The sequence below is a fragment of the Hippopotamus amphibius genome, chromosome 7 (genome assembly GCF_030028045.1).
Source record: "Hippopotamus amphibius kiboko isolate mHipAmp2 chromosome 7, mHipAmp2.hap2, whole genome shotgun sequence".
Classification (NCBI taxonomy): domain Eukaryota; kingdom Metazoa; phylum Chordata; class Mammalia; order Artiodactyla; family Hippopotamidae; genus Hippopotamus; species Hippopotamus amphibius.
The window spans coordinates 148,928,006-148,954,379 of NC_080192.1; the positions used below are offsets into that span (position 1 = coordinate 148,928,006).

General features: G+C 50.8%; 1 protein-coding gene across 1 annotated transcript; it reads right to left on the reverse strand.

The window, feature by feature from the left end:
• Positions 1-699: 699 nt before the first annotated feature.
• On the reverse strand, positions 700-25,292 carry LOC130857703 (collagen alpha-1(I) chain-like). The gene is made up of 13 exons (XM_057743407.1): positions 25,144-25,292; positions 24,379-24,404; positions 20,382-20,669; positions 19,430-19,528; positions 18,107-18,233; positions 12,281-12,456; positions 8,499-8,570; positions 8,363-8,415; positions 7,620-7,960; positions 4,879-5,026; positions 4,264-4,512; positions 1,331-1,756; positions 700-897 (listed from the first exon to the last, which is right to left on the reverse strand). The coding sequence occupies exons 1-13, from the start codon at positions 25,290-25,292 to the stop codon at positions 700-702; spliced, it is 2,352 nt and encodes a 783-aa protein (XP_057599390.1).
• Positions 25,293-26,374: the final 1,082 nt, after the last annotated feature.

Below are 26,374 nucleotides of genomic sequence, written 5' to 3' on the forward strand. Positions count from 1 at the left end.
GAGACAGCCTGCGTGCCAGGCCTCCCAGAGCTGCTCGGAGAGGACGTCGGCCCACGATCCAGCCTCACCCCTCAGAGCCCCTCTCGGTCCTGCTCCCCCGGGTGTGTGAGGAGCCAGGCGGCCGCGCCCCGACCACCCCCCTGCAGGGCCAGCCTGGCCCCCGCCCCCAGACCCCAGCAGGAGGCGGAGGAGCCGCGGCCACGCGGCCCAGCCCCGCAGCTCCTCTGCAGCCTGGGGTGTGGACCGGCTGCCTGCGTCTGCTCGAGGCCGCACGCAGACCTGGCCGGTTCCCGCGACTTACTGTTTGCCCCCTCCGTGTTTAAAGCTGATGGGGGAACACACAGAGTTTTCTCTGAACTTGGATCTTAAACTGCTAAGTTATATGTCTGAGCAGGGGCATACCTGCTTTCTGCTTTCTGAGGACTTCCGGGGAAACCCCTTCGTCACCATCCCCAGAATCACAAGGCAGAATCACACGGCTGCTCCAAGGGCGGACACGGGGGGCGGGCAGGGGCTGGAGGGTTTCGGCCGCTGCAGCTGGGACGCAGGGTCCTGCCTTCACGCCCAGGTCCCTGGCTCACCCTCCTGGTGAGACACTGACGGTGTCTGCTCCGATGTCTGTATTTGAGCCTCCACCTGTGGACGTATAAACTTGTTCCTGCAAGTGTAGGAAAAGAGGGCAAACCCTAGTGTATATCATCAAATGACTGACTGCCGTGAGTCAGGACCTGCTTCACTGTAATCGCCCTTGGTCCAAAGTCGGTCCTTCAGGTGAGCGTGGGCCTCGCCGTTCCACGGATGGGGAGGCCGAGGGTCAGGGAAGGTGAGACGTTGCCCAGGGTCGCACACGGCGGGGGTCAGGGCCACTGTGCCCCTGCCGGGCGCGGCCCCGGGCTCCTGGCAGAGAAAGAGACGTGACGGGGCGGCCACCACCAGCCACCAGGCGGGGCCCACGCCAAGGTCACTGGCAATAATGGAAGTGTTATTGTGATACCATTTGCTTGGCGCCTACTTCGGACTGGGCATCATGCTGGTTTTCCAAATGTGAACGTCTCAATCTTCACCACAACCCCACGGGGTGAGTAGTAGTATCCCCTCTTTATTGAGGGAGAACCTGAAACCTAAGCGTTTCTGTTGCCGGCCCAGGTTTCAGGCTGGGAGGCCGTGGGGCTCGGTGACGTGGGGTCTGGTCCCAGGACGCCCTTCCACCTGCTGTGGGACATGGTGTAGAATCAGGGCTTAGAATTCAAGTGCCATTTCTATACGTGGATGTGCAAGTTCACACATCCCCCCACCTGCCGGGAGAGTGAGACCCAGGAGCCAGCCAGACACGGTCCCGGCCCCGGAGGCCGCGCGAGGGTGGCGGGTGCCCTGGCCGCGCTGGGGCCGGGGACTCGGGGCCTGCGTCCCGGTCCTGCGCAAGCAGGCGGCGGGCGTGAGGCGGGCGACAGACGGACGCGGGCAAGGCCTGGGGGCCGGGTGGCCCCTGCTCTGCCCGCCGGCTCCTCCTGCTCGGGTCCCGACCCCCGCTCGCGGCCTTCCTGGCTCTTTCCTGGGCTGGGCCGGCGCCTCTCGGGTCCACGGTCCCAGCCCCGCTGCAGGGAGAGCGCCCGAGGCCGCGCTTCAGCCCCCTGTCCGTCGGGGCCTGCTCACCGCGCGGGTCCTGGTGCTGAACGAGCAGCCCCTGAGCTGCGGAGCCTTCGTGGCCTAAGTCTGGGCTGAGTTTTGCCGGAGCCGTGTCGCAAACATCCAGAAGCTTCGAAGCGTCGGTCACGGGAAACAGTTACGCCGCACGTCGTCCTCTCCTCCACAGGGACCCCGACAGACGCGGGCGAGACGCGGGGCCGAGGCTGCCCTGTCTGCTTCCCAGACCCAGAAGGAGGCTTCTGGCCACCTTGAACCGCCTGTTAATTCTGAGCATAAAAACGTCTAAGGAGACCCACTGCGTTTTTCAAACATTTGGCCAAGGTGTACAACTTCCCTCAGAATTAAAAAAAAAAAGAAAAAAAGAATTCATGGCGAAGTCTGAGGTTACAGAAATGAAGAGAATGTCTCTGACCTCTGGCTCCTTCCGTGCCCCGAAGTAAACCCGACTCGCTGCGGAGACTTGATTTCCCAGCGGTCCGCTGCGGGGGGCCGCAGCCCTGCCGCAGCCAGCCCCGGGCCAGCAGGGTGACACCCCAACTTCTGAAACACACCGAACCCTCCCTACGGCTTCGTCTCCAACTGATTAAAGAGATCGGAGACCCTCCAAGACCTGGAGAAGCTGTGCGGCAGGAATCGGGGCCGCCCAGGTGACCGGCGGGGTCGCTGCCCCTGGAGGGCAGAGTCTGGGAGACAAGACGCCGAGCAAACGGCGACAGACTCATTGGCGTAAGTCTGTCAAAAGTTCTGTTTTGACAAATATTTTGTCACTATTTGGCACAAAATTGAGAGTCTGAGACCTGCCCCGGAGGAGAGTCCCTGGCTAGATTTCCAGGTTGCAGAGAAAGTGTAGATGACTTCCCCCCAAATGAAGGAAAGCATTTAACAAAAGTCAGCGTCCATGCTAACAAAGGGGGAAAAAGTTTTAGCCAAAAACAAGCAGAAGAAAATGTGTCATCTATAAAAGAATGTTCACAGGAAAAACCTCTCACAGACATTGTGCTTGTCAGTGAGGCTTTGAAAGCTCTCCTGTGAGACGGTCATGAAACCAGGCTGCCCACCACCCTTGCTTCTGGTCAGCAGTGTCCCCACGTCCCAGACAATTCAAAAAGGCAATAAAAAAATTGACATAATGATTGGATTGGAAAAACACACTGTCTCATCTACAGAAGGCACACAATGTGGAAATCTGAAAACTCTCAACTATCTGCCTTTAGTAAGGTTGCTGAACACACGGTCAAATGTTTCAACATTAATTTCTTGTTACAAGTCAGAAACAAACAGAATTTAGAACAGCATCACAAAACCACACAAAACATTAAATATCTAGAACAAATGTATAAAATATGTGTGTGGCCATGAATCAGAAAACCAATAAAAATTATTTATTGAATGAAAAAAATAGAGGTGGACTCAGTGTTGTAAAGATACCGATTATTCCCCAACAAATCTGCAGAGTCGGCGAATTATCAATATGCCATCAGGGTTCATGCTTGCATGTGTTGTAAAATTGTTTTTAAAATTCTGAAACTTATATGCATATGCAGAAGGCGTGCCTAGATAAGAGAACTCTGAGAAAGACGCATATTTTCATGACAAACTTGCCAACGTGTCTGTCTTGGCCAGCTTGGGCTGCATAGCAAAATGCCACGGCTTGGGCGGCTTAGGAAGCCAGACGTTCACAGCTCACAGCTCTGAGGCTGGACGTCCAAGCTCCAGGAGGCCTCACCTCAAGGCGGCCGGCTCTCTGTTGCTCACGTGACCTCCTCTTCCCGCAGGGTCCCCGCCAGCTCTCTGGTGTCTCTTACGGCACGGACCCCAGGATGGGGCCTCAACTGCACAGCTAACCTCACCCTAATCCCCTCCCAAAGGCCCTGCCTCCGCAAACCACCGCGTGGGGCGTTAAGGCTTCCACGTGTGAAGGGGGAGGCACTTCCAGTCCATACACGCTTGTCCACTTAGGAACGTATTTTCCTCCTATCTCTTCATTGGAAAGAGAAAACTGTTTTTAATGGTAAGAGGGCAAAAATCTGTCACCCCAATTGACCAAAAGTCTTCAAAAGAACAATTCTATTAAAGCAAAAACTTAAAAGCTCAGTTTTAATTTTCCATAGTCCCTTCCTTGCACAAATTCAGCTTTAAAGCCATGTGACTCTATGAAAGTGTTCATTTCCTTCTTTAGGTTTCTCTCCCTTCAAACAACTCAGATTTTAGCATTAACACTTTCAAATGAGACTCATCATCTTTCCAAAAGGACACTCTTTGCAGAACTGCCCCATGACAAGGCCAGAATAACACATCATTCATGGCTTAAGTAAGAGAAAAATGTATCAATTAAAGCATAGTTCGTTTATTAAAAAGACGATAATTAACCAAACGCCCATGTGTTGGCAGCTACTGTTACTTCACAGCAGACTTAATGTGATGGCAACACAACTGATTTTGGAAGTGAACATAATTGATGCTTCAGACATACGTGGTCCTGAAGATAGGATTTCTTCCGTGAGAGGGTTGAGATGCTATGTTGACTCAAAACATCCATTTCTGTGAGCAGCAGCCCTGGAGGCATCCTGAGCAGAGAGGACGGGGAGCACTCGGTCTCCACGGCAGCCCGAGCACCTGCGCTGGGCTCTGCTGGGCTCTGGAGCCTGGGCCGCCGCTCGGCTGAGCGCCAAGGGCCCGGCTCCAGCCCCTCGACACCACGGCGCTGCCGGGAGGCCCCCAGCCTGGGGTCGGCGCTGAGCGTGCAGCCACGTGGATGGCGCAGGACAGGCCACGGTCTCCCAAAGCAGTGAACTTGGGCAGCTGAGAGGGGCTGCGCCCGGACTTGCACGCGAAGGAGACTCGACGCGGGACAGAAAGTGCGCGCTGCCGGGCCGGGGCTGTGAGGCTTCGTCAGGGAGGGACTGGCCCGACTGTGAGGCGCCGATAGAACATTCCAGAACACGGACATGTGGGCCAGGTGCGCAGACGGCAAACAGCTGAATGTAAGTCAAGTGCACAGCAGTTAAGGAAGGTTAAGAGACGCAAGTTCTAGAGGTGGTTCGAGGCCGCCCCACAGGTGAGCGCACGCATGGCCCTCACGGCCCCTCTCTCTGCGACGACAACGGTCCTCAGGCACCTGGCAAGCTCCCAACACGGTGAGCGTAAGAGGCTCAAACGTGTCTGCTGGTTAATTTCCTTAGAACGGAGCTGAGTGTCCTGGCCCACGGTCACCGCCTTCCCCTAGTTCACCTGGAAGCGGATGGCCCGGGGGGGTCCAGACCCACACGCAGCCTCTGAGACCAGCTGGGAGTCCCAGGGCCCCTGCCGGCCACGCGCCCACAACACGGAGGCCCTGGCCGCGGCTGCCGGGGTCGGGACGGGCACAGCACCCCCCCACCTGCAGTGGAGACAGAAACAGAGGATGGTGAAGGGTTAGGTCAAGGTCAGAGCCAAGAGGAGCCTCTCCGTTTCCTGATTTCCACTGCTCTTTGCCGGTTCTGGAGACGGTCACTGGTTTGTCTTTTCTCAATGTCCGTCAGAAAAACCAAGCCTGAAAATCATCCCCCATCGCAGAGCAGAGCAGGTAAGGGAGAAAGAAGGAAACTCAGGTGTTCCCTTAAGCTTCCCAAACTGGGTTCTGGCAAACGGAAATAACTTTTCTATTGTATCTCACACAATGTCAAGACTTCTTGGGCTTAACAGAGAAAAGGCATTTACATTATATAAAAATGAATTGTGCACAAGGAACTACATTTAATATCCTGTGATAAACCACAATGAAAAACAATGTATATGTATATTATGTATATATAAAATAATTGAATCACTTTGCTATACAGCAGAAGTTAACACAACATTGTACATCAACGATACTTGAATAAAACTAATTAAAAAAAAAAACCCAATGAGAAAGAGGGAAAAAAAAGAATTGTGCAGAAAGGAACCCAAGAGGCTTCAGGTTTAGGTTTAGGCCTGTGCTTAGCATCAGCTCTGGGCCGACGCCGTGATGGCCTGACGCTAACTAACCGTGGCCAGTGCTGGCCTCCCCGGAGCCGGTGCCCAGAGCCCGCGGTCACCCTCCTCGCGCAGACCCAGGAAGGGCTCAGCCCACGCTATGGCTGATCTGGCCTCCGTCAGGGCATCTCTGCCCACAGATGGCAAAGCCCAGGCTTGCAGGGCAGGTGACGGTGTCCAGGTGGGAAGGCCGCTGGTCACTGTGTCTGCAGCCCACACAGAGGGCATTGGAACATCAGCCCTTTCCCTCATGCTCCAATTTATTCCATTCCCAACAAATTTCTGGTGAATATGAAAAAAGAAGGCAAACATGGGTGCAAAAACAATCATTTAAAAGTAATTACACTAATGTGCCTTTCTCTTTCTCTTTTCTGTGTATGTGATCTCTCCCCTCATCAGACAGAAATAGCCATGTGCCTCAGGGAAGATGAAAATCGTTACAGCAGAAGTGCAAAACGAAGGGAGAGGCATTATCAGATTTTGACTAACAGTGAGATATTTGTGAATCTGCTGAGACAATATTTTTAAAAGTTGAGGTGTGAGAGGATAAATAAATCTGTGTTTGTATATAAACACACATACATGTGCTTATACACACATATGTACATGCATGTATTTTTCTAACCCCTTAAGCGTCTCCTAATGTAGAAAGTGATGGGGACATGATGCAGGGACCCGCCTGCCCGGGGAGGCCCCTGGGACTAGGAAGAAGACAGAGCTGAAGGAAGGAGAGGTAGACATTCAGAAGCCACTACCTTTTCTGTCCTGACGCTCAGGGTGGCCTCTACAGACAGGACGCCTGGGGACCTGGGGTGCCTGCCTGGCTGGGCAGAGCCTGGGTGCTCCTTGGGGGCCGGGCGCCCCAGCCCAGCCTCGCAGATGACACGCGGGTGCCCCTACCAGACAGCCGGGGGCTGAGACGGAGGGTCCGGGACGTCTGGGGTCGTCTGGGGTTCCTGAGGGCACGGGCAGAGGGTTTCAGAGCGACGAGGCGTCCAAGCTGCGGACAGGCCATCAGGAAGATGCACCAGCACGGACACACGGGGGCACGACCTCGCCCCCCAGAGCTTGGCTGTGTCCCCAAGAACTGGCCAGACTGGAACTCAAAGAGCCCAAGGGCCATGCAGTGGGTCACTCGTCCCTGCGGGAGGCACGGGCACATGACAGCAGAACGGCTCAAGGGAAACAGAAGTTAGGAAAACGCGGATTTGTCCTCTCAACCAGGGCTTGAAGCCTGCCTGACACTATGGAGGTACGCCGATAATAGAGCTATATTCGCAAAAATAGACATAAAGTCGCCTTACGTTGTAAGCATGACGATACAACCATATAACTGCGGAGAATAGACCAGAAGAAATTGCGCTGAGTTGCTAGTGGTGACTGTATTAGGTGATTTTTTTCTCTTCTCTATTTTACGTGTTTTGTAATATGGTCACATTACTGTCATAAAAAGAAGGTACACGCACAGGAATAAAATCACGTTGAGCCTGCATCTTCTCCTGAAGATCAGTTTCACGCACATAAGCTTACATCTGCTTTCCTTCCAGAAATGTTCTTGCTGTTGAACTAGTTATCAGCTATCTTCTCTGCCTCATTCGGAAGCACCCACAGAGTAAGTTCAGAAACTCCATTTTTCTCGTGGCTCTGCCTGACAAGTGAGCAAACCCCTCCGGTCTTATGAAATAACTTGCTTTTATTCTATTGTAGGCGATAGTTGGTCTAGAATTATCTATTTTTTATATATTTTGCATTTTACTGAAACATCCAAGGAACATATAAGCCGTTACTTTAAGGTTAAATGGATAATATAAAAACTGTAAAACTAACTCACCTGAATGTAAATTCAAAAATTAAATATTTACAATGACTCCTATGTGGAGGCCAATTCCACTCCATATTTTGCATCTTATGAGAAAGGAAACTGAAGCTCGGGTAATTGTCCTGACCTTTTTGATGTGACGGCTTTTAAAAGTCACTGTTTGGAGAAAATGGGGTCGAAGATGCTGGAGTGAGGGTGGAATGAGGCGGAGCACAGAGCGGAGAACGGGGGTGGGGGCAGGGCACCCGCAGGGACCCCCTTCAGGCCCAGCCTGCGGAGGCTCAGAGGGCAGGTCCCCCGCGGAGCCCGGCGCCCAGGGGTGCAGCTCTCCAGGTGCGGAGCGGCCTGTGCTGGGCTCTCCAGGGGGAGGCGGCTGCCGTGAGCGCCCAGGGCAGCGGCCCCACAGCGGCCAGTGGCGCACAGGCGGGGAGGCCAGAGGCGGGAGCCGGGGCCATGCGCCGGGACGGGGGGACGCGGGGTCCCGGGGCCCTCGGAGGCCTCCGGGCAGGATCCCCAGTCAGCTTTCAGAGTCCCTCAAAGGGCTGGTCATCGGGACGCGTTTCCCAAACGCTCTTTCTTGCTGAGGTAAAGGGCTCGGAGAGCTGAAGGCAGGAAGAACGCTGGAGCTCCGCCACGGGTGTCGAGACAGCTCCTGCTGCTCTGAGCCCCGGCGGCCCAGGGTCTACTCAAGAGTCAGGGAGGATGCCCCTCTTCCTCTGAGGGCACAGCGGTGTGAGAGCTGCGTCAGGAAGGGGATTCTGTGGGCCAGGAGCCGAGAAACGGTTCTGTCTTTCCCTCCTTCCTCCCTCCCTTCCTCCTCGTTCACCTTCCTCTCCTCACTCAAGCCTTCTCTCTTCTTCGGAATCCCCATCATGTAAATGGTTTCTCAGGGGACTTTACCCCAAAGCAGTCCCCATCGCTCGGTTTGCTGGACGGCTTGGCTTGAGCTTCTGCTGGCCAGAGAGAAGAAATCAAAGTCACGGACACACACCTTCTGGAGCTGCCCTTAACCTTTTGCTCAGAAAGAGCACTTTACGAGCGTCTGACACCCAGTAACTCGAGTCGGTTCCTCTCACAGCCGCGATCCCGGCTGCCGTGTCCCCCTTCCCTGCGGGAGGAGAGGATTCTAACAGCTGTACCCTGATTTCATTCTCTCAGCCACAGGGGGATAGGAAACCCTCCTCCTGGCCCCAGCCACGTCCACACAGCTTATAAATTGTCATGCTACCTTCCAAATATTTGGCCAGGTTGTCTCTAAGGATAAATTCTTACCCACTTTTGCTTCCTGAGAGATGAAGGCAGAACAAGACAGCTGGACTTCTGAGCATTTATACAGACAAGGAAATAGTGTTTTAAAAATTGTCCTGTGACAAGAGTAAACCTTACCCTTTCAGAATGTCTCCTCGAAGGGATTCCAAGGAGGAATTCTAGCCGTGCGTACACCCCTGGGCACAACTGTCCTCTCTGGTTGACTGGCCCTTGGAGGGATGCTCTCGGGACAGCAGGGAGGGGAAGTGGCCCATGTTCAGAGCCCCAGCCATCCGTCCAGGCTGCACTATTTACTGCACATCTGCGGTTAAAATCCCCTAATAATACGTCTTGTATTATTAGAAAGAGGAAAAGGGAAATTTTTTTGAAGAAGGTCTAGAACCAGTGACTGGGTGTTTGGTGCTCTAAAGGGCATTTCTTAGCTGGCAAGTGCCGTTTAAAGAGTCCAGGATGAGGCCGGGGGTGGGCCGGGGGTGGAGGGGGTTGTGGCTTTAAAAGAGACTCTGAGTGGAGGTAAAATCTACCCCTGGTGCTAATTTCCATCTTTGGCTACGTTTTTGTTTATGTTTGTTTATGTTTATGTTTGGGTGTATCTGAAGGTACTTAAAGGAAAACAAAGCAAAGAGTGGATCTGGTCTTACCTAATAGTTATGCCACTTAATTTGGTTAATTTTATTGAGATTAATTCATTAATCTCCTAAACTTTGACCACCACGATCTTTTCTATGACATTTTGTTTCCTTGTGTCAAAGTCAGACCCTTCACTCTTTTCCCACCCCCGACCCACTGGACTTCAGAACAGCCTGGAGTCACAGCACATCGGCAGCTATCGCTTATCTGTACTACTTCCATTTAAGTAATAATCACCCTTTATTACAAATGATGTTACACTTTATTAATAATCTGCTATGAGGACAATTCTGCCCAAATTCTGCACCCTGAAAACCTCTCTACTATTCCTTGCCTGAAATGGGGAATATACAAAACAAACCGGGCTTCCCTGGGGGCGCAGTGGTTAAGAATCCGCCTGCCCATGCAGGGGACACGGGTTTGATCCCTGCTCCAGGAAGATCCCACGTGCCGCGGAGCAGCTAGCCCTGTGCAGCACAACTACTGAGCTCACGCGCTGCAGCTACTGAAGCCCGAGCGTCTAGAGGCCGTGCTCCACAAGAGAAGCCACCCCAGTGAGACACCCGTGCACTGCAGCGAAGAGCAGCCCCCGCTCTCCACAGCTAGACAGGGCCCACGCGCAGCAACCAAGACCCGATGCAGCCCAAAATTAAATAAATAAATAAATAAATAAATAAATAAGTAAAATAAATCTTTAAAAACAAACCAACCAACCAACAGAACTGTAGCCACACAATCACTGAGTCTTAGAAACAAATCCATTTCGTTGTAAAGCATCGCCCAGACCTCCCGCTCCGGGGCCCCGGGCTCCCTCGTCTTCCCGCCTGTGTCTCCGAGAGCTCCATTCTGGGTCTGGCCTTGCCGTGTGCATGCTGCGCAGGCCCCCGGGTCGCAGGCTGCCACCAGCTCTGCTGGCCAGGACTCACTATGACGGAGCTGCCGGCCCAGGTCCTCGCTGCTGTAGAAAACCTTGCTTCTAATAGTGTCTGTTTCAGGTGTGATAACTTTTTACTCACTTTTTAAAAGGATAGAAACACTCTGTGTTCAAGCAGGAATTTTCACGGCAGCCCCTTGCTATGTGACATTCAGACGTTCCTCTTCAGTTCAGCTCTTCGAAGAGAGAGTTGTAAGCCGAACAAACGACATGAATTTTATTAGCAAAAGGGCCACACGGTCCTTCATATGAACGGATGAGTGTGTGTGGCTGTGCTCCAGTGCTTGCCTCACAGTCGTATGCATTAGACTTGCAGTCAGTCAAGTCAAATGCTGAGATCGTCTTAAGCTATTACCACGTCGAATTACAGGGAAAGACACTGTCAGAGACGAGAAAAAGCGGAGGAGAGAACCGTGCGGAAGCAAAGCCATGGCACGGGCGCACCCTCTTCTCACCGCGAGGGGCACCCAGGGCAGAGCTGCTCACGAGGTCTGCGCTCCGAGCGCAGCTCCAGGGCCGTGTGCGCGGGGGGGCGAGGGGCCGGGTCCCCCCCCCAGGGCGGGGTTGCAGGGGCCAGCCTCTGCTCACCTCCTCGCAGGGTCAGGGCGCCTTGACCGTCGCTTCCCCGTCAGGACTCAATAGAGAAAATGCCTGTCATTTAGTCCCGTCCTCTGGCTGTGCTCAGCGCTGCCCTGAGAGCTTCTTTCTCTTTCGTTTTAGTGCACATCTGACTTTGGGTTTTCTTAACTATTTTTTCATACTTTTTTTTTCTGTTGCAGGGTTGTGACCGGGGTCTCTCACCCACATCTGAATCCTACAGGTGGATATTCTCCATATCTGACTAGTATCTGGTCATTGGTCAGGGCTTTAATAAGGCATTATTCTGTGTTTGCATAACTGCCTCACTCTGGAAGGCAGCGGGTGGTGGCAAGCGCGTGGGCTTCAGCACGAAACACACGTCGCTTCAGATCCCTGATGGTCACTTCCTGACCCCGTGGCCCCCGTCCTCTACACAGGAGTCCCAGGGCTTGGTCTGTAAACGTAAATGTAAAATGGGCGGTAGTGGTGCCTGATTCACAGGACGAAACACCTCATGTCCCATCACGTTTAGGTTCTGTTTGCAGGAAGCAACGAGGACGTCTCCTGGTTTCAGAGTCTCTGGGCCCAGGCTGCTCCCTGCACCAGGCGGTGGTGCTTCTGCAGCTTCTGACCATGCAGCTCTCCTGGGAGTGGTCGTCCCTCGAGCACAGCCGAGTTCAGGGCCACAGACACGTTGCAAACGCTGAATTCCATGAATGACCTTGGATGACTTCGTCTTACATCCGTATGTGCATTTTTTAATGTATAGAAAACGGTTAAAAATCGACATCGAGACGTCCTGGTGCCTGACGGGCACACGTGTGTAGCTGCGTGTCAGTGTGACAGCCCCTGCGGGAGGCTGCTGGCGGCGTGCATGCTTCACAGCCCCTCGGACCCGCGTGCTGTGTCTCCGTCTGGTCACAAGGCCGGAGCATCTCGGTTGTGGAAACGCGTGAGCTGCACTGGCGGGGCCTTGCCAGTGGAAGCCTCGGTCCACGTGGCTTTCCCACTTTGCTGAATTCTAGGTTCAAGCACTTTTTTCCCCAAGGCTCTCAGCCCGCTCAGCGAGAGTCTGTTGTTTTTTATTTAGTGTGTGTGCTGTGATCTCTCCATGAGCCTCTGCTTTAGCGGTTGCTTCTGAAGTCTGAGAAAGTGAGGACTCATCCACTGCCAAGGCCAAGTGCCCGCAGCACACAGTCTCTTCCCGTCCGTGAACTCACCAGACTTTGCGCCCACTCCCTTCAAGAAAAAATAACAGAAAGACCTGCTCTTCCCCATACTGTGTTTGGCCCGAATCCCCCAACTCACGTGGAACCCTTTACAGGCCAAGGACCTTGACTTGTGAGCTGGAGCAGCGGGTCAGTAAGACTCCTTTCCTCGGCACCCTCTTCACCACGGAAGACCACCCGACTCTGGGGTCACAGGGATCCGCTGAACAGAATTCTCGGGGACCTGCAGGCGGCTGTGCCCGGGCCGGGACCGTTTGACGCTGAGACTCTGCCGGCACCAGGGCAGCCCAGGGACGGGGCATCCAGTCCCGCCACCGTGGCCCTGACCTCCCCGGGCTCCGGGCGCCGATGGCCTTTACACCAGAGGGGCAGGGATGCGCAGCAGAGCCCTCACCTGTGCGCCACGGAGAGGCCTCTCCTGTCAGAGACGTGTCCACTTCTGTCTCCATGGAGCCGCGCAAACCCTGTACTTTTAGAATTTGTTGAAATATATAAAACCTACTTTAGAAAATGACCAAGTTATCCTTCATGAAGTTCTGATAAGAATCTTCCTGTTTACCTCAGAATAGGAGAAAATATTTGCAAACGAATCAACAAAGGATTAATCTCCAAAATATATAAACAGTTCATCCAGCTCAATATCAAAAAAACAAACAACCCAATCAAAATATGGGCAGAAGACCTACATAGGCATTTCTCCAAAGAAGACATACAGTTGGCCAAGAGGCACAGAAAAGCTGCTCAACATCACCAATTAGTAGAGAAATGCAAATCAAAACCACGCTGAAGTACCATCAAAATGGCCATCACCAAAAAATCGACAAACAGTAAATGCTGGAGAGGGTATGCAGAAAAGGGAACCCTCTTGCACTGTTTGTGGGAATGTAAATTGATACAGCCACTATGCAGAACAGTATGGGAGTTCCTTGCAAAACTAAAAATAGAGTTACCATATGACCCAGCAATCCCACTGCTGGGCATATACCCAGAGAACACCATCATTCAAAAAGACACATGCACCCCAATGTTCACTGCAGCACTATTTACAATAGCCAGGACATGGAAGCAACCTACATGTCCATCAACAGATGAATGGATAAAGGAGATGTGGTACATACATACAATGGAATATTACTCAGCTGTAAAAAGCAATGAAACTGGCACATTTGTAGAGACATGGACGGACCTAGAGACTGTCATACAGAGTGCAGTGGGTCAGAAAGAGAGAAACAAATATCGTATATTAACACATGGATGTGGACTATAGAAAAATGGTACAAATCAACCAGTTTGCAAGGCAGAAATAGAGACACAGGTGTAGAGAACAAGCATATGGACACCAAGCCGGGGGGCAGGGGCCAATGAATTGGGAGATTGGGATGGCCACATATACATTACTAGTAAGAAAAAAAATATCAGATTGTACACTCTAAATATATGCAGTTTATTGCATGTCAATTGTATCTCAATAAAAGTTCTTAAAGAAAAAGAAAGAATCTTCTTGTTTAGCGAGATTCAAAAAAATTCCCATTTGTGTTTTAACTACTGAACGGATACTTCACAGCCATCCAGGTGCCATAAAAGTTTGATATTTTTTCTGTGAAAGTAGAAAAGAAAGGTGGGACCAGAGTTGCCATTTTTCAGAATCTTTCTTCATTCTTCGTATTTTTAGTGTATGTTACAAAGCATCATATTTAAAAGAAAGCCAAATGTCAATAGATAAATCTATATCTACATCAGAAATACACCATTCATAAAAGCATGTATGTCTCATAATGCACGGAAGTACCATAAAAGACCGAGTTTTTTAAGGGAAAGGTGATTTCTCAGAAATAAACGACAAGCAGGTTGAAGCTGGTGAATGAAGTCCATGGTTGTAACCTTTGTTCTCCCACACATCGTGCGCATCCAGTGCTTGTTTTGCTCTCTTACTCTCTTTTCTGTATGGTGGTAAAATGCACGTAACATAGAACATGCCACCCTGACCACGTCAAGTGCACGTTCCGTGGCACGACGTGCGTCCACGTGGCTGCACAGCCGCCACCGCCACCCCCAGAGCACTCCCCACCCGCACAGCTGCACCTCTGTCCCCCGGGAGCTCTGAGGCCCACTCCCCTCCCCCAGCCAGGCACCCGCCATAACACCTTCTGTCTACGCGTTTGACGACTCTAAACACCTCGTCTAAGTGGAATCATACAGTATTTGCACATTTGGTTTTTAAGAGGAAAAAAAAAGAAGCACTCATTATAGAAGTTCTCCATTTTATCTGAGCCCAAAACAAGCTTATTTTCAGAATACCAACGAAATGTTATTCATCTGATTTTCTACCACTGTATAAGCACATTTCAAAAATGGCTTTTAAAATAATAACAATGATTTTAAAAACCAAGTTTTCACTTTATTTTTAATTGTCTAAACTTAGCCTGGGCCCTCTGGCTGGTTTTTACAAGCTTGAAAGCAAGCCAGTCTCTTTAGAAAAGATCTTTTTCTTGGGGAGTTTACAGCTCAGGAGACCGGAGACAGGATTTGGAGGTTTCTCACGTTGCCCTTAAGCCCCGAGCAGACCCTAGTTTGGAACTTAGAGAAGCGCGTCGTGAGCCCAGCCCTGGACGCCGGTGCACGTGGCTGGAGCCTTGACTCCCGGCTCCGCGACCGCCACCTTGTCCACACCAGGTGAAGGAACCACTGATCACACACACACTGGACGTTCGAGTGTCATCTGTTCCCTGAGAAGACGTCCAGGAGCTGCCGAGTGTGCAGGTACCTCGCTGAGGAGACAGTCAGGTGCAGACGCGCAGCAGCTGCGAGGCAGCGTCGGGGGTGGGGCGCGGTGCGCGGGTCCCGGGAGGCGGCTCCGCGCAGCCCACATCCAGCACTCCGAGCACAGCCTGGCGGTCCTCTGTCCTCAGGCCCGTGTGAGATAAGAATGCAGTTTTACTTGGAATAATAGCAGAGAGAGGGGGGATTTTTTTAAGAAAGGAAAACAAAGCAAAACTTCAGAGTCCAAGATTTTAGGACATACAACAAACTGCAGAGATTCCATAGGTTTACCTAAAAACAATTTGGCCTAATAAAATTTGCTTGGTCAAAGAGAACTGTGAGAGTCCTCTCACTTCATGAAATCTCAGCCAAAACAACACTAATAAATCTATCCTCATCTTTCGAAACTCTGTTCTTGGACAACAGAACTTCATAATATTGGATGGAATCCACAGTAAACTGATTCTTCTTGAGCTTTAGTGAGTGTGTGGTCCTTTACCATGTGAAAAACACACAATTTGGTTTGTTAGGGTTTTGTAATTAAATCAAATATCAAAATACATTGAACAGAATAGATATCTGTGTGAAAAATATTAATTAATGCTCAGAGAGAATAAATGTCAGGTAGGCTGTTATTTTCAAAAATCTCAGAATCAGCTTATATAAGTAGTCCAGTATAAACACAGTGTCTTTCTTCTTTCTATAGCAACTCTTTGTTTTCCAGACGTGACCGCTCTCATAAACGGCCTTCCACGTCCATCTGCGAGGAATCCACGAAGGGAAACAGCGCTGAAGAGAACCAGCTGAGACGCTGGCCAACCAAAGTGAGAACACCAACCTGGAAGAGGAAAACATTCTCTTCTCTTTGTTCCAAGGCTTATAATTAAAGCAAACATCTCAATCAGAATCCACATCCCGGAGGAGAAAATTCTCCATCTCCTTCAGCAAACACAATATGGAAAGCGGTAATTTTCCAAGGAGTCTTTAGTGACACTTAGAAGAGGTTGTTACGTGGAACTCAGAATCCCAGGCCACTCAGGCATGGGTTCAGGGCGTCCAGGGCAGCTGGACACTTGAGGGAGGAAGCAAGACCTCGGCTGTTTCCTGGAGTGGGGGAAGCCTTGTTGCAGGTTGGCCGGTGTGAGGACCACATCACAGAAACTGGAGAGACTGTGGACGATCAGCTAAGGGATGAGAAAGGCTGTGGGAGCCCTTATAACGCAGCACGAGTTACGGACGGCGTGAGTAACAGGCAGGTGCTTGTGCAACGTAGAAGCGTAACCAGGACCTAACGTGATGTTCCAACTCAGTTTCATAAGCAAATAGTGTTCACTTATTTCTTCATATTCCTTTCTTATTTCTTTCCTGCTTTTTACTTGTTCAGTCCCTAAGGCACGTCCTCCATCCAAGGGTGGATTTCCAGCTCCACGCTCATCTACCATCACCACTCCAGAGATTACAGGGAAAATCAAGCCAGAAGTCTCAGACTGTGTATCTTGTTTTTGATGAACGATTTGGGGCTGGTCTATCTCTGGATCACTGTCTCTGCTTGGTCAACAAGCTCCTACTGCTGTGGCTCTAGGAGCAGTGGAGGAGATTCCCTCACAAGACACGACACACCACGGCCGTCCTCCGCTGTGTAGAATTCGCCGCAACGTGGCACAATGAAAACCCTGGCGTCTGACGGGCTGGCGCTGCTCCGGACGACAGGATGCCAATCGTAAAGCAGGCAGCAGGTGCGTTTATGATTTTGGAGCCGTCGTTTAAATCCCTGGTCTGCCTCGCGGTTGTAAAAAGACTGTGCACCAGTTGTGTGTTAAAAATGGGCATCAGATGAGCCGTGTCCTTATTGTCTAGGTTGAAGACACAATGCGCTTCCTTGTTGACACTCAATACCCGAATTATTCTAAATGCTAAATAAGTGTTGACAGGACACATACCTGAGCACAGGCTTGCCGAAACCTCAGCTGATATCTATGCGGGTGAGTCAAAAATTATCCGCACACTGGCTGCAGAATTTATTTTAATTCACTTTTAGAAAAGACAGGTACGTCATTTTTGACATAATCTCCTTGTTTTTCAATACACTTGGCCCATCTGTCAACAAGCTTTTGTATTCCCTCATTAAAAAATGTTTTAGGCTGAGCTGCGAGCCACGAATGCACCACTGTCTTCACTTCATCAGAAGTGAATCCGGCTCCTTCCTGATGGCTGACACGTGTGCGACCTTCCTTGACCTCCTCTATCCATTCATACACACTTCTTCGCGACAAAACACTTTCTCCACCCTGTGCACAGTCTTCGATAAATAACGGCACCAGGTACACCCTCAGACCACAAAAAACAAATCACTGCGCGTTGCTCTTTTGTGCAGATTACAGGTGGGGCATCCATTTTTGCTCACACCAGTTACAGATGAACAGATGTAACACATTCACACCTGCACAGCAGTGACTGGGGAGACAGCAGCCTTGAACAGAAAGTGCTGATAAGACAGTGCGGCCAACAGGACTTTTAATATAGCCGCAGTAAGGATAATTTTTGACTCACCCTCTTAGTAGCTTTGTGGGCCGTGTATCCTGTCCGGCACAGAAACATATTCAACAAGGCAGAGCCAGACCCCCGAGTAACCCACCTGGACATCTCGAGTCCACCTCACACTTAGGTTTCTCATGGTAGAGCTCAGGACCTTCACCTCTTCCCAACGATCCCCAACTGCTCCTTCTAGGGTGCCCCCATGTCTGTGGAGGCATCATCGCCTCTCCAGGTAAGGGCACCACCGCCCTGTGTCGTAATCCCATCGCCAGTTTTCCACCTTAATGTCTCTTGACATCATTCCATTCTCTACACCTACACCTCCAAGCCACCACCACCTCTTGCCTATATTTTCCAGAACCTCCTAAAATAGATCCCGTGCCCATTTTGTCCTCTATTCCAACCCCATCTCCACTGTCCAGCCAGAGTGATCTCCTTAAACAGGAAACAAACTTGATATTTTCAATCCTCAGCTTGACCTCCATCAACGGCTTCCTCACTGTTCTTTTGATAAAGGCTGGAGCCCAAGTGTGGCTTCCTTTGATACCCAGGAAAATTGGATGGGACACCTGGCACACATCTGTAGGTGCATCGCCAGTCAGCTCTGTTTGTGTTACACTGGGGCAACAGCAACACCAGCAACTCGGAACAGCACATACGGACGTCTGGTTCATGTCCTAGGCCAGCGGAAGCTCTGCTCCAAGTCACCTTTGCTCTGAAGGCGGGTGTGTCACCAGCGTCATGAAATGGGAGTAGGAAAAACGGTGGGCCACGAACTGACTCTTGAAGCCTCGACTCAGAAGCGGTACGAGGCCAACACTGAGCGGCAGGAGCCCTGCGCGGAGGGGCGGTGGCAAGTCTGGGGCACAGTGACGCGATCCTCCACGCTTCCTAACGGCTGAAACCTCCAGTCCAAGCTCCCTGAGAAAGAGGAGGAACACAGGCCAAACGCAGACTGACTCTTAGCCGGGGTGGTCTTGGCCTGACATTGAAATGGGCCCCATGGTGTGCGCTGCCCTGGCAACGGACTTGCCTAGTCGAGAGTGACAGTTCTACCCCCTGCACCAGGCCACGGTCTGTAGGAAGACAGAGACCCCCAACGGCGACTGCAGAAAGTACCTGGACCACGTGAAACCTAGCACACAGGCCCCTGCAGCACTGGGGGAAGATGCCCGACACACCTGTCTGCCCCGTCTGCACCTGTCTGCCTCGTCTGCACCTGTCTGCATCTATGTGCACCTGTCTGCCTCTGTGTGCACCTGTCTGCCCCTGTCTGCAGTCGTCTGCACCTGTGTGCACCTGTCTGCCCCTGTCTTCACCTGTCTGCCCCATCTGCACCTGTCTGCATCTATGTGCACCTGTCTGTCCCTGTCTGCACCTGTCTGCACATGTCTAGGGTTAGCTCTCACAGGTAGATGACAGAGTGATACTGAATTACCTGAGTCAAACTCAAAGGTTTTAAGTTCTCACCTGCATATACAGAGAGCACCGGGACAGCAGAGATTATGTGAGCAAATCTCAAATACTCTCTTACAATTCAATGTCTGTTTATTTTTTTCTTGGTAATATATGAGCATGGGCAACAGAAAAAGCCAAAAGCAGGGCTTGTGCAGAAAAACAGCTTTCCTCTGAATCATTTCTGCCTGTCCCAGTGAACTACTTTCCAGAAGTAACTACTTTCAACATTTTAGCAGTTTCTTGTAGTATTTACCTCAATATTTTAAATCAGATGTTTTGATGTCATTTCTTGCAATATTTCTGGAACTTTTCAGGGATGACTTTGGTGTTGTGGTTTGTTCTGTCTTTTGACCTGAACAGTCATGGGCACCTTCAACCTGGAATTTCCTGTTCTGAAGTTTTGGAAATTTTTCATATATTAGTCCTTTGATGCTTTATTTCTGTTTTCTATCTTTTAACTCCTGTTAGTAGAATGTTGTAGCTTCCGAAAAGAGCCTTTTGTTAATCCGTGCAGGCTGCTATAACAAACTGACACAGACTGGGCCTCTTAAACAACGGAAGTTTATTTCTCACCATCTGGATGCCAGAATTCCAAGATGAAGGTGCCTGCGGATCTGCCCTGTGTCTGGTGGGGACCCCCTCCCGGTTTGCAGAGGGACGTTTCTCGTGAGTCTGGCAGAGAGCAGAGGGGGAGAGCCAGGGTCCACACTCTTTCATCAGGGCACCCATCCCATCATGAGGGCTCCACGCTCATGACGTCACCACCTCGCAAAGGCCCCACCTCCACATACAGCCACACAGGGGTTAGGATTTCAACACATGAATTTTGAGGGGACACAAACATCTCGTCAATGTAGGCATCTAAATAGAGCTTTATTCATTAAATGTCTAAGTTCCTGTTCTTTTTTCCTCTTCTGGAAAATTTCTGCTATTATTGTTGTTTTTTTTTTTCTTATTGGTTTCATCTTGAAGCTCCTCTCTAAACACTTCTCTTCTTATACCATCACTTTTCCTTTTGAATCAGTGCATCCTCTGGCTCTCTGAGGATAGTAGTTACAGCCTGACCAAGGGCCCTGGAAAGATGGTGGCAATATTGGGACAGTCTTTGTGTCTTTCCACATCCCAACATACCAGCAGACAGGCTCACCTGACAGCAAAGCAAACCCACAGACAATATTTGCAGAGACAGGACGAGGTAGCCCACAGCCTCAGGACCCGCGCGGCACCTCTGTCTGCTGCCTTTTACCCCTTCCTATCTCTTCCAAGTTTATCGTCTTTCTTTTTCTGTTTGTGAATGACTCTCAATCTTTCATTTTGTCTTTGTCTTTCAGATTTTCCATTTCCTTTGGGAAACTGCTCTTATTTAAAAATAAAGCTGGTTGAAAACTGTACGAGCAGCTTGTACAATGGTGAGATTCCCTGGTGGGGAGGGGCCTGAGCTACACCAAACCATCCGAGGCTTCTGCTGCTTTCATCCTGCCTGGGATATTTTCTTCTAAGGGCGACCCTCCCATCTCCTGCCTACCTGTCAAGGCTGGCGACCGGCACTCGTGGCCGTGATAAGGAAAGGCCCACGGGGCCCCGCCTCCTGCCCTGCTGCCTCCAGGTCCAGCCTTGCCGCCAGGTGCCAGCGAGGAGGGAGGAGGGGGGTCTCCTGGCCCGGGGGGGCTCCGGGAGAAGAAGCCCTGAGGGTCCAGCTCCCACTTACACGGCCTCAGCGCGTCTCTTCCTCGACCTGGTTTCCCCACCTCAGAGGTTCCCAGCGTCCCCAGACCCCAGGCAAAGGCAGCTTTGTGGTCACTCAGCTCTAACTCTTCTCAGACCAGAGCAACACCTTTACAGGGGCGTAACTCGGGTGCGTTTCACAATCAGGGGGGGCCCCCCGTCCGTCCACAGCCGCCTTCTTCCTCTAGCGCTTCCCTTCGTGCCAATGTCAGCGTCTCAGCGCGGTTGTGAAGCAAGCACTCCCGCTCCAGTGGTTGGTGTGGCCTCCGGGGCTAATTCTTTAAGTGCAGCTGCTTGATTTAGTTGATGGTGTCCCCAAAGCACCAGGAAAATAAGAATAAAGTGCAAACGAAAGAAATCTGGGGGGAGGGGGAGGACTCGGATTTTCAGACGTTCAAACAATATTCCTCCCGGAAATGAGTAATAAGGCAAATAAGCTATTTGTCAAAAATAACCAAAATTAATGCCACACACACACACGAACACACACACCCGCCCCCCAAGTAGCTCAATCTAAAAACCATCTACGTCCTGGTACCTGTAAGTCAGACAATTCTGATGAGACAGTACATTCCACGCTCACCTGGAAGAGTGATCTCGGAGTCACTCCAGATCTCCAGACTCACCTTCAAGGACAGTGGAAACCTCACCAAGTGTTTCTCCAACTAGAAACACCCAGGGGCCCAGACCTCCATCCTCAGACCGTCTTGGCTCCTGGAGCCCCTTTCTTTTCCTGGTCACTCACCCTCTCCTTAGTTACCCAAATGCAGTGACAAGAACAGGCACGAAAATCGAGTGACTCATCCAATGTCACACATATAGGAAGTGGCAAAGCCAGATCTATACATCCTGTGTTCTTTTTCACTGTGCCTCGCTCACGAAGGAAAGTAATTTGTGTTAATTATTAAAGAGTCAAACCTGAACCCACAATCAAGCAGCTGGCGGCTTTTTCAAAGGTAATAATTTTACTGCAAACAGTGGCGTGTCTGAAGTCTCAGGAAATGGCACCTCCAAGCTGGGACCAGGACCCTCCAACACAGACACCGTGAGGCCCCTGCACTGGGCTGAGGAGCACGGCTAACGTGGTGTGTCCACGGGCATTCACTCATCCCTATTTAGGACAGAGTCCAAAAAGGACATTTTTTAGGATGCTCCAAAGCTGAGATTCTTAGGAATAACATTTTAACATGCAGTTTTTATTGCTATTGTTACATGTGCATTCTGTATCTGTAAAACAACATTCATCAAATTATTATTTTGAGATGTGAAAAATAACCATTTTTGCCCACAAGTTGCATCTTGATTTTTAAAAGTTGCAATGGATTAAATTAAATACGAAGCTGAAATTATCCAGTTTGGTGACACACACATTAAAATCTGCACCGACTGGCCAGCTGTTCGCCAATCAAAACCCTCCAGGAGCCCACGTGCTACCGGATAATAATAAGTTCAAGAGCGGGAAGAATGAGTGACGTCCTGGAAACCTGTAATCTGAGCCTGAAGGGATTCAGGGAGGAGAAGGCACGTAGGTGTAGAAAAGCAGGTAGGACGTAGTGGCAGGAGAGCAAAGGTAGAGGAATTCCTGGCAAGGAAAACAACCCCTGCCAGTGGCCATCCCACAGCTGGTCTCCCAGTTTCCTTCTTAAGCAGCTGCGTGTATTGCTGGGATAGCAGGCTGCTCAGCTGACAGCGAGACCTCACATGGAAGTTATCAGGAGGTAGTATCAGGAAGGCTTTAGGTAACAGAGGACTAAATAAAGCCCATCTGCTGCCCCTCCTTCCTCCTTCCTCCTGACTGGAAGCAGATGCAATGGCTAAAGCTCTGGCAGCCATTTTGTGACCGTGAGGATGGCATCCACACAGAAGAATGGTGGACCCAGAAAGCTGAAAACAGCCGGGGTCCCCAGCCACCTGGTGGAGCCATCCCAGCAGCCCTTGACTGCCCCCTTCCGGCTCTTTTCTGGGAGGGCATAATTCTTGGTGGTTTGGGTTTTCTGTTATTGTGGCTGAACCTTGACCTAACTGATAGCGCCTAACAGGAAGTGGGTATTTTAGCAACAGCAGGTCCACGCTGTGCTCTGAGCATCAGTCAGCACTAGAGGAGGGCAGCACGAGTCGTGTCTAGGTCGCCTGGAGCCAGGAGCCTGGTGCCGGTGGCCTGCGAGGCCCAGGGAGCGGGCACAGGGCGCTCGGGCTGCGCGGAGGGAAGCCTCTCTCCACGGCAGTGGGCGAAGGGGGAGCAGAGTCTTCCTGGCGAGAGGCCAGACGTGGACGTTTCTCCAGCTGTTGAGGAGCGTCGTCAGAGTGATATAGATGTACTGGGTTGAAATTGAACATTTTGATGCAAAAATATTAATTTTATAATATTCAACTTTATATTTTCGATATTATTTTAGCATTTTTATTGTTAAATAAAACTTCTACCTTTTTTTTCTGTTTTTATACTTTACATCTTTAGATCAATTGCTAAACACCAATTTTTCAAATTACTATTAATTCTTATTTTTATTTTTGAAATTTATGTTAATATATTCATTTTTAATTATTTATTTCCTTGTATATTTAATCTTTTTATGAATTTTATACTTTGAAAACACTATATTCTCCAGCTTTAACTCAGCTTTTGTCACTTCACTGCTTATTTTGTTTCTGGTGATCTTGAAGCAGAGCGAACGGTGATGCCTGCAGAGCGGCTGGGACAACGGCGGACAGAGCCCCGCGGCGGCGCGCTCAGCCTCCCACCAAGGATCGGTGACAAATTTGAGAGAAAAACAAAATCTCAGCCTGGGGAATCACACGTGCACGATCTGTAAACCTTTCTATTCTCTCCACAGGTCCAGGCACATGGGGCTCCTGGTCTGGGCTGCATCACACGTACCACCTGGACTTCGGTTTGCAGACATAGATTCCCGCAGGGCCAGGCCCCCCCACGACACTGGCTGGAGGGATGGACAGTCGGCAGAGGGCCAGCTCTCAGCTCGCTCTCAGACCCCGTTGGAGCCAAGAGAGCCCGGCGTGGCCAGATCTTCCTGCTGGCAAGGTTTAGCTTTTAATGTAAATGCCACTGTTTGTAAAACACATTAGCTTACTTTTCAATGCTGTGAGGCCAAGCAAAGCATGCCTGTGAGCCAGCCCTGCCCCCAAAGGCACAGCCAGGCCTGATGAGCAGTTGTGAACGCTGAGCTTCAGCTGAGCCAGAAAGAGGCCTGAGCCCCGCCGGCAATGAGGTTGAGGCAGGCCTGCCGTTTCCATGGACTCATCTCTCTGCTCCCAGAATGAACAAGGTCACTCCTATGTTGCAGCAAAATGCAGCACCAACACTTATTCCACAGGGAGAAGCAGGAGGGGAAGGGAAGACGGAAATAAATGGAATTCATATCTGCTGATTTCTTCGGGGGAACACTCAAAAGGGGGCAGCCGAGCACATGTTCCCTCTTTCACCTGCTGGGGACTAAACCCCAGGCTGGGAAAGCATTTCCTCCTCTTGTGAGCTGGGCTAACCCGCGTGTAAGCCCTGAAACAATCCGGGCTGTCTAGTTTACGTCTAGGTGGACGTGGCCTGGGTCGCGCGCCTCCTATCTTTTTCCCTTGGATGAAACGACACGTGGGAAGACGTCTTACCGAATTGGACCCGTGGAAATGACAGGCGGCTGAGTGCCTTGTGCCTGTCGAATTTCAGGATGAAGAACAATCCAGAAAAGGGTGCTGGCACCTCTCTGCCCCCAGCTCCATCCACCATCCTCCTCCTTTTCCCGGCGCGTCGGGTGTATGAGGCAAATTGCACCTTTAGAAGCTACCTGGGCCTTTGTCTGTAGCTGAAGGCCTGTGGGCAGCAACAGAGAACAAAACAGGGGTAGAAGGTAAACCTGCCCTTCCTGGAGGTTAGAGCCTGTGCCCACCCCATCCTCGGGGCTGGGCTTGTGTACCGTCTGGACCAGGTTGTAAACAGTACAGCCAAGCACCTAATCACAAGATTGCTTGTCATGTCTTCCAAGAATCTCACTTTTACTCAGTGATATTAGGCATAAAGTATTGGTTCTGTATGTTTTAAAAATTGAAATATTCTGAAATAAATGATGAAATTCGTACACATCTTAAAATAACATGTAGTATTTCAAATACTCGTTGTGGCGGTGCCTACAGGCTCACGGCGCGTCCTCAGACCCGGACTCGGGGTCCCTCCTCTGCTCTCGTCTCATCAGTAACACCCGTCTCCGGCACCCACGTCTCTGCTTCACACTCAGCAGGGGAAACACGTTTTCTAGAACCCGAGTTTCATCCTCATCTAACAGAACAGTCAAGGGGCACCTTCATCCCGAGCCTTGTTCTCCATAACCCATGACCATTCGAGTCGTAGGTACGGGTCTGGGAGGCGAGCTCTGGGGACCCTGCTCTGCCCACGAGGTCCTGCCTGGTGTCTCCTGCTTCAGACAGAAACCGGAAACAACGAGGTCCGGGAGGACTGAAGGGGCCCCGGGTCAGCCCAGGCGCAGGTGAGCCGGCTCTGCCTGGACGTCCTCGTCTGTAACGCGTGGGGCTGGGCCAGCCTGGAGGGCTCTCACCTCTGCTCTGCAGCAGCCGCGCGCGACTCACAGGACACGGAGTCCTCCCCAGGCTCCTTGGGGCTCGAGACACCAGCCCGTGGGGCGGTTCCGCGCTCTCTGCCTCTGCCAGCCGAGGAGCCCCGCCCCCCGACTGTGGCCTGACTCATGATTCACTGAGACGTTAATTGCATTGATCTGGGGCACAGAATGATGTTTGCTACAATGTCTAATGTATCGATGGCGCTAATACATGTCAGCCAGCCCTTTGAGTTGCAGCCGTGTCTGGAGGGGCTGACACGCCGAGTTCAGGCCCCGCGCTGCCAGGTCGCCGTGGGACCCTGCAGACCCTGTAAGCGCTTCTTCACGCGGGTTCACTTCAGGCAGAGCCGTCCCTGAAGCCAAGCACCCGTCAAGGTTAAAAAATGGCTCCAAAATGTGAAAGGAAACAACAGAATCAAAATGAACAAATCTGTGACTATGACATCTTTCCTGTCAACCACACAGCTGCACCCCGAACCCCATGTTTCTTACTCAGATGAGTTCATCCCGTGGTGCTGCTGTGAACATCACGTGTTCATCAATGTCTGATCTGACGTGAGCTGGGTGCCTGGGGTCCGGGAGTCCCCCTCTGGCCCCAGCTCTGTCCCCACCTCTAATATCGGCTGGGAACCAATCTTTCAACCACAGGCCCTCTCTGCATCCCTGCAATGCCTTCTTTATGCTTCCCATCGGTTTGGAAGCTAGTGAGTCTCTGACTTAAGGTTCTAAGATGTCATTGCTAATATTCTCGCTGTTCAACGTTGAAAATCTGCCCTGACAACTTCAATGGGTTCTAAATTTTAGAAAACAGCATCCCAACTACTTTCTCTAACCCCAAATGTGCTATTCATTCATGCTTGAAAAATAGCGTTTTTAAACTCTGGATGGGCGATGGTGGCAGTATGATATGGTAGAAAGAAAATGTTGTAACAGCTCAATTATGGTAAAAGTTTCTTTCTTCACTCCCTTAAGAAGAAACAATGAAATCATAAAATAGAATTACCAACTTAAGCAAATTAGGAATTGATTTGCTACATCACTCTCTAGGCTAATGCATTTCAAGACTGTGGGTTGTTGCAATCTGAGGTCAGTACCTTGTGCCTTTAAAAATGTCTGTCGTCACCTTTACTAGTGTTCAAAGCCATCATTGTTTTCTGGCTTTTGTCCAGTGAAGGTCATTGTTTTAGAAGGGCTGGAATAGCAGGTACCA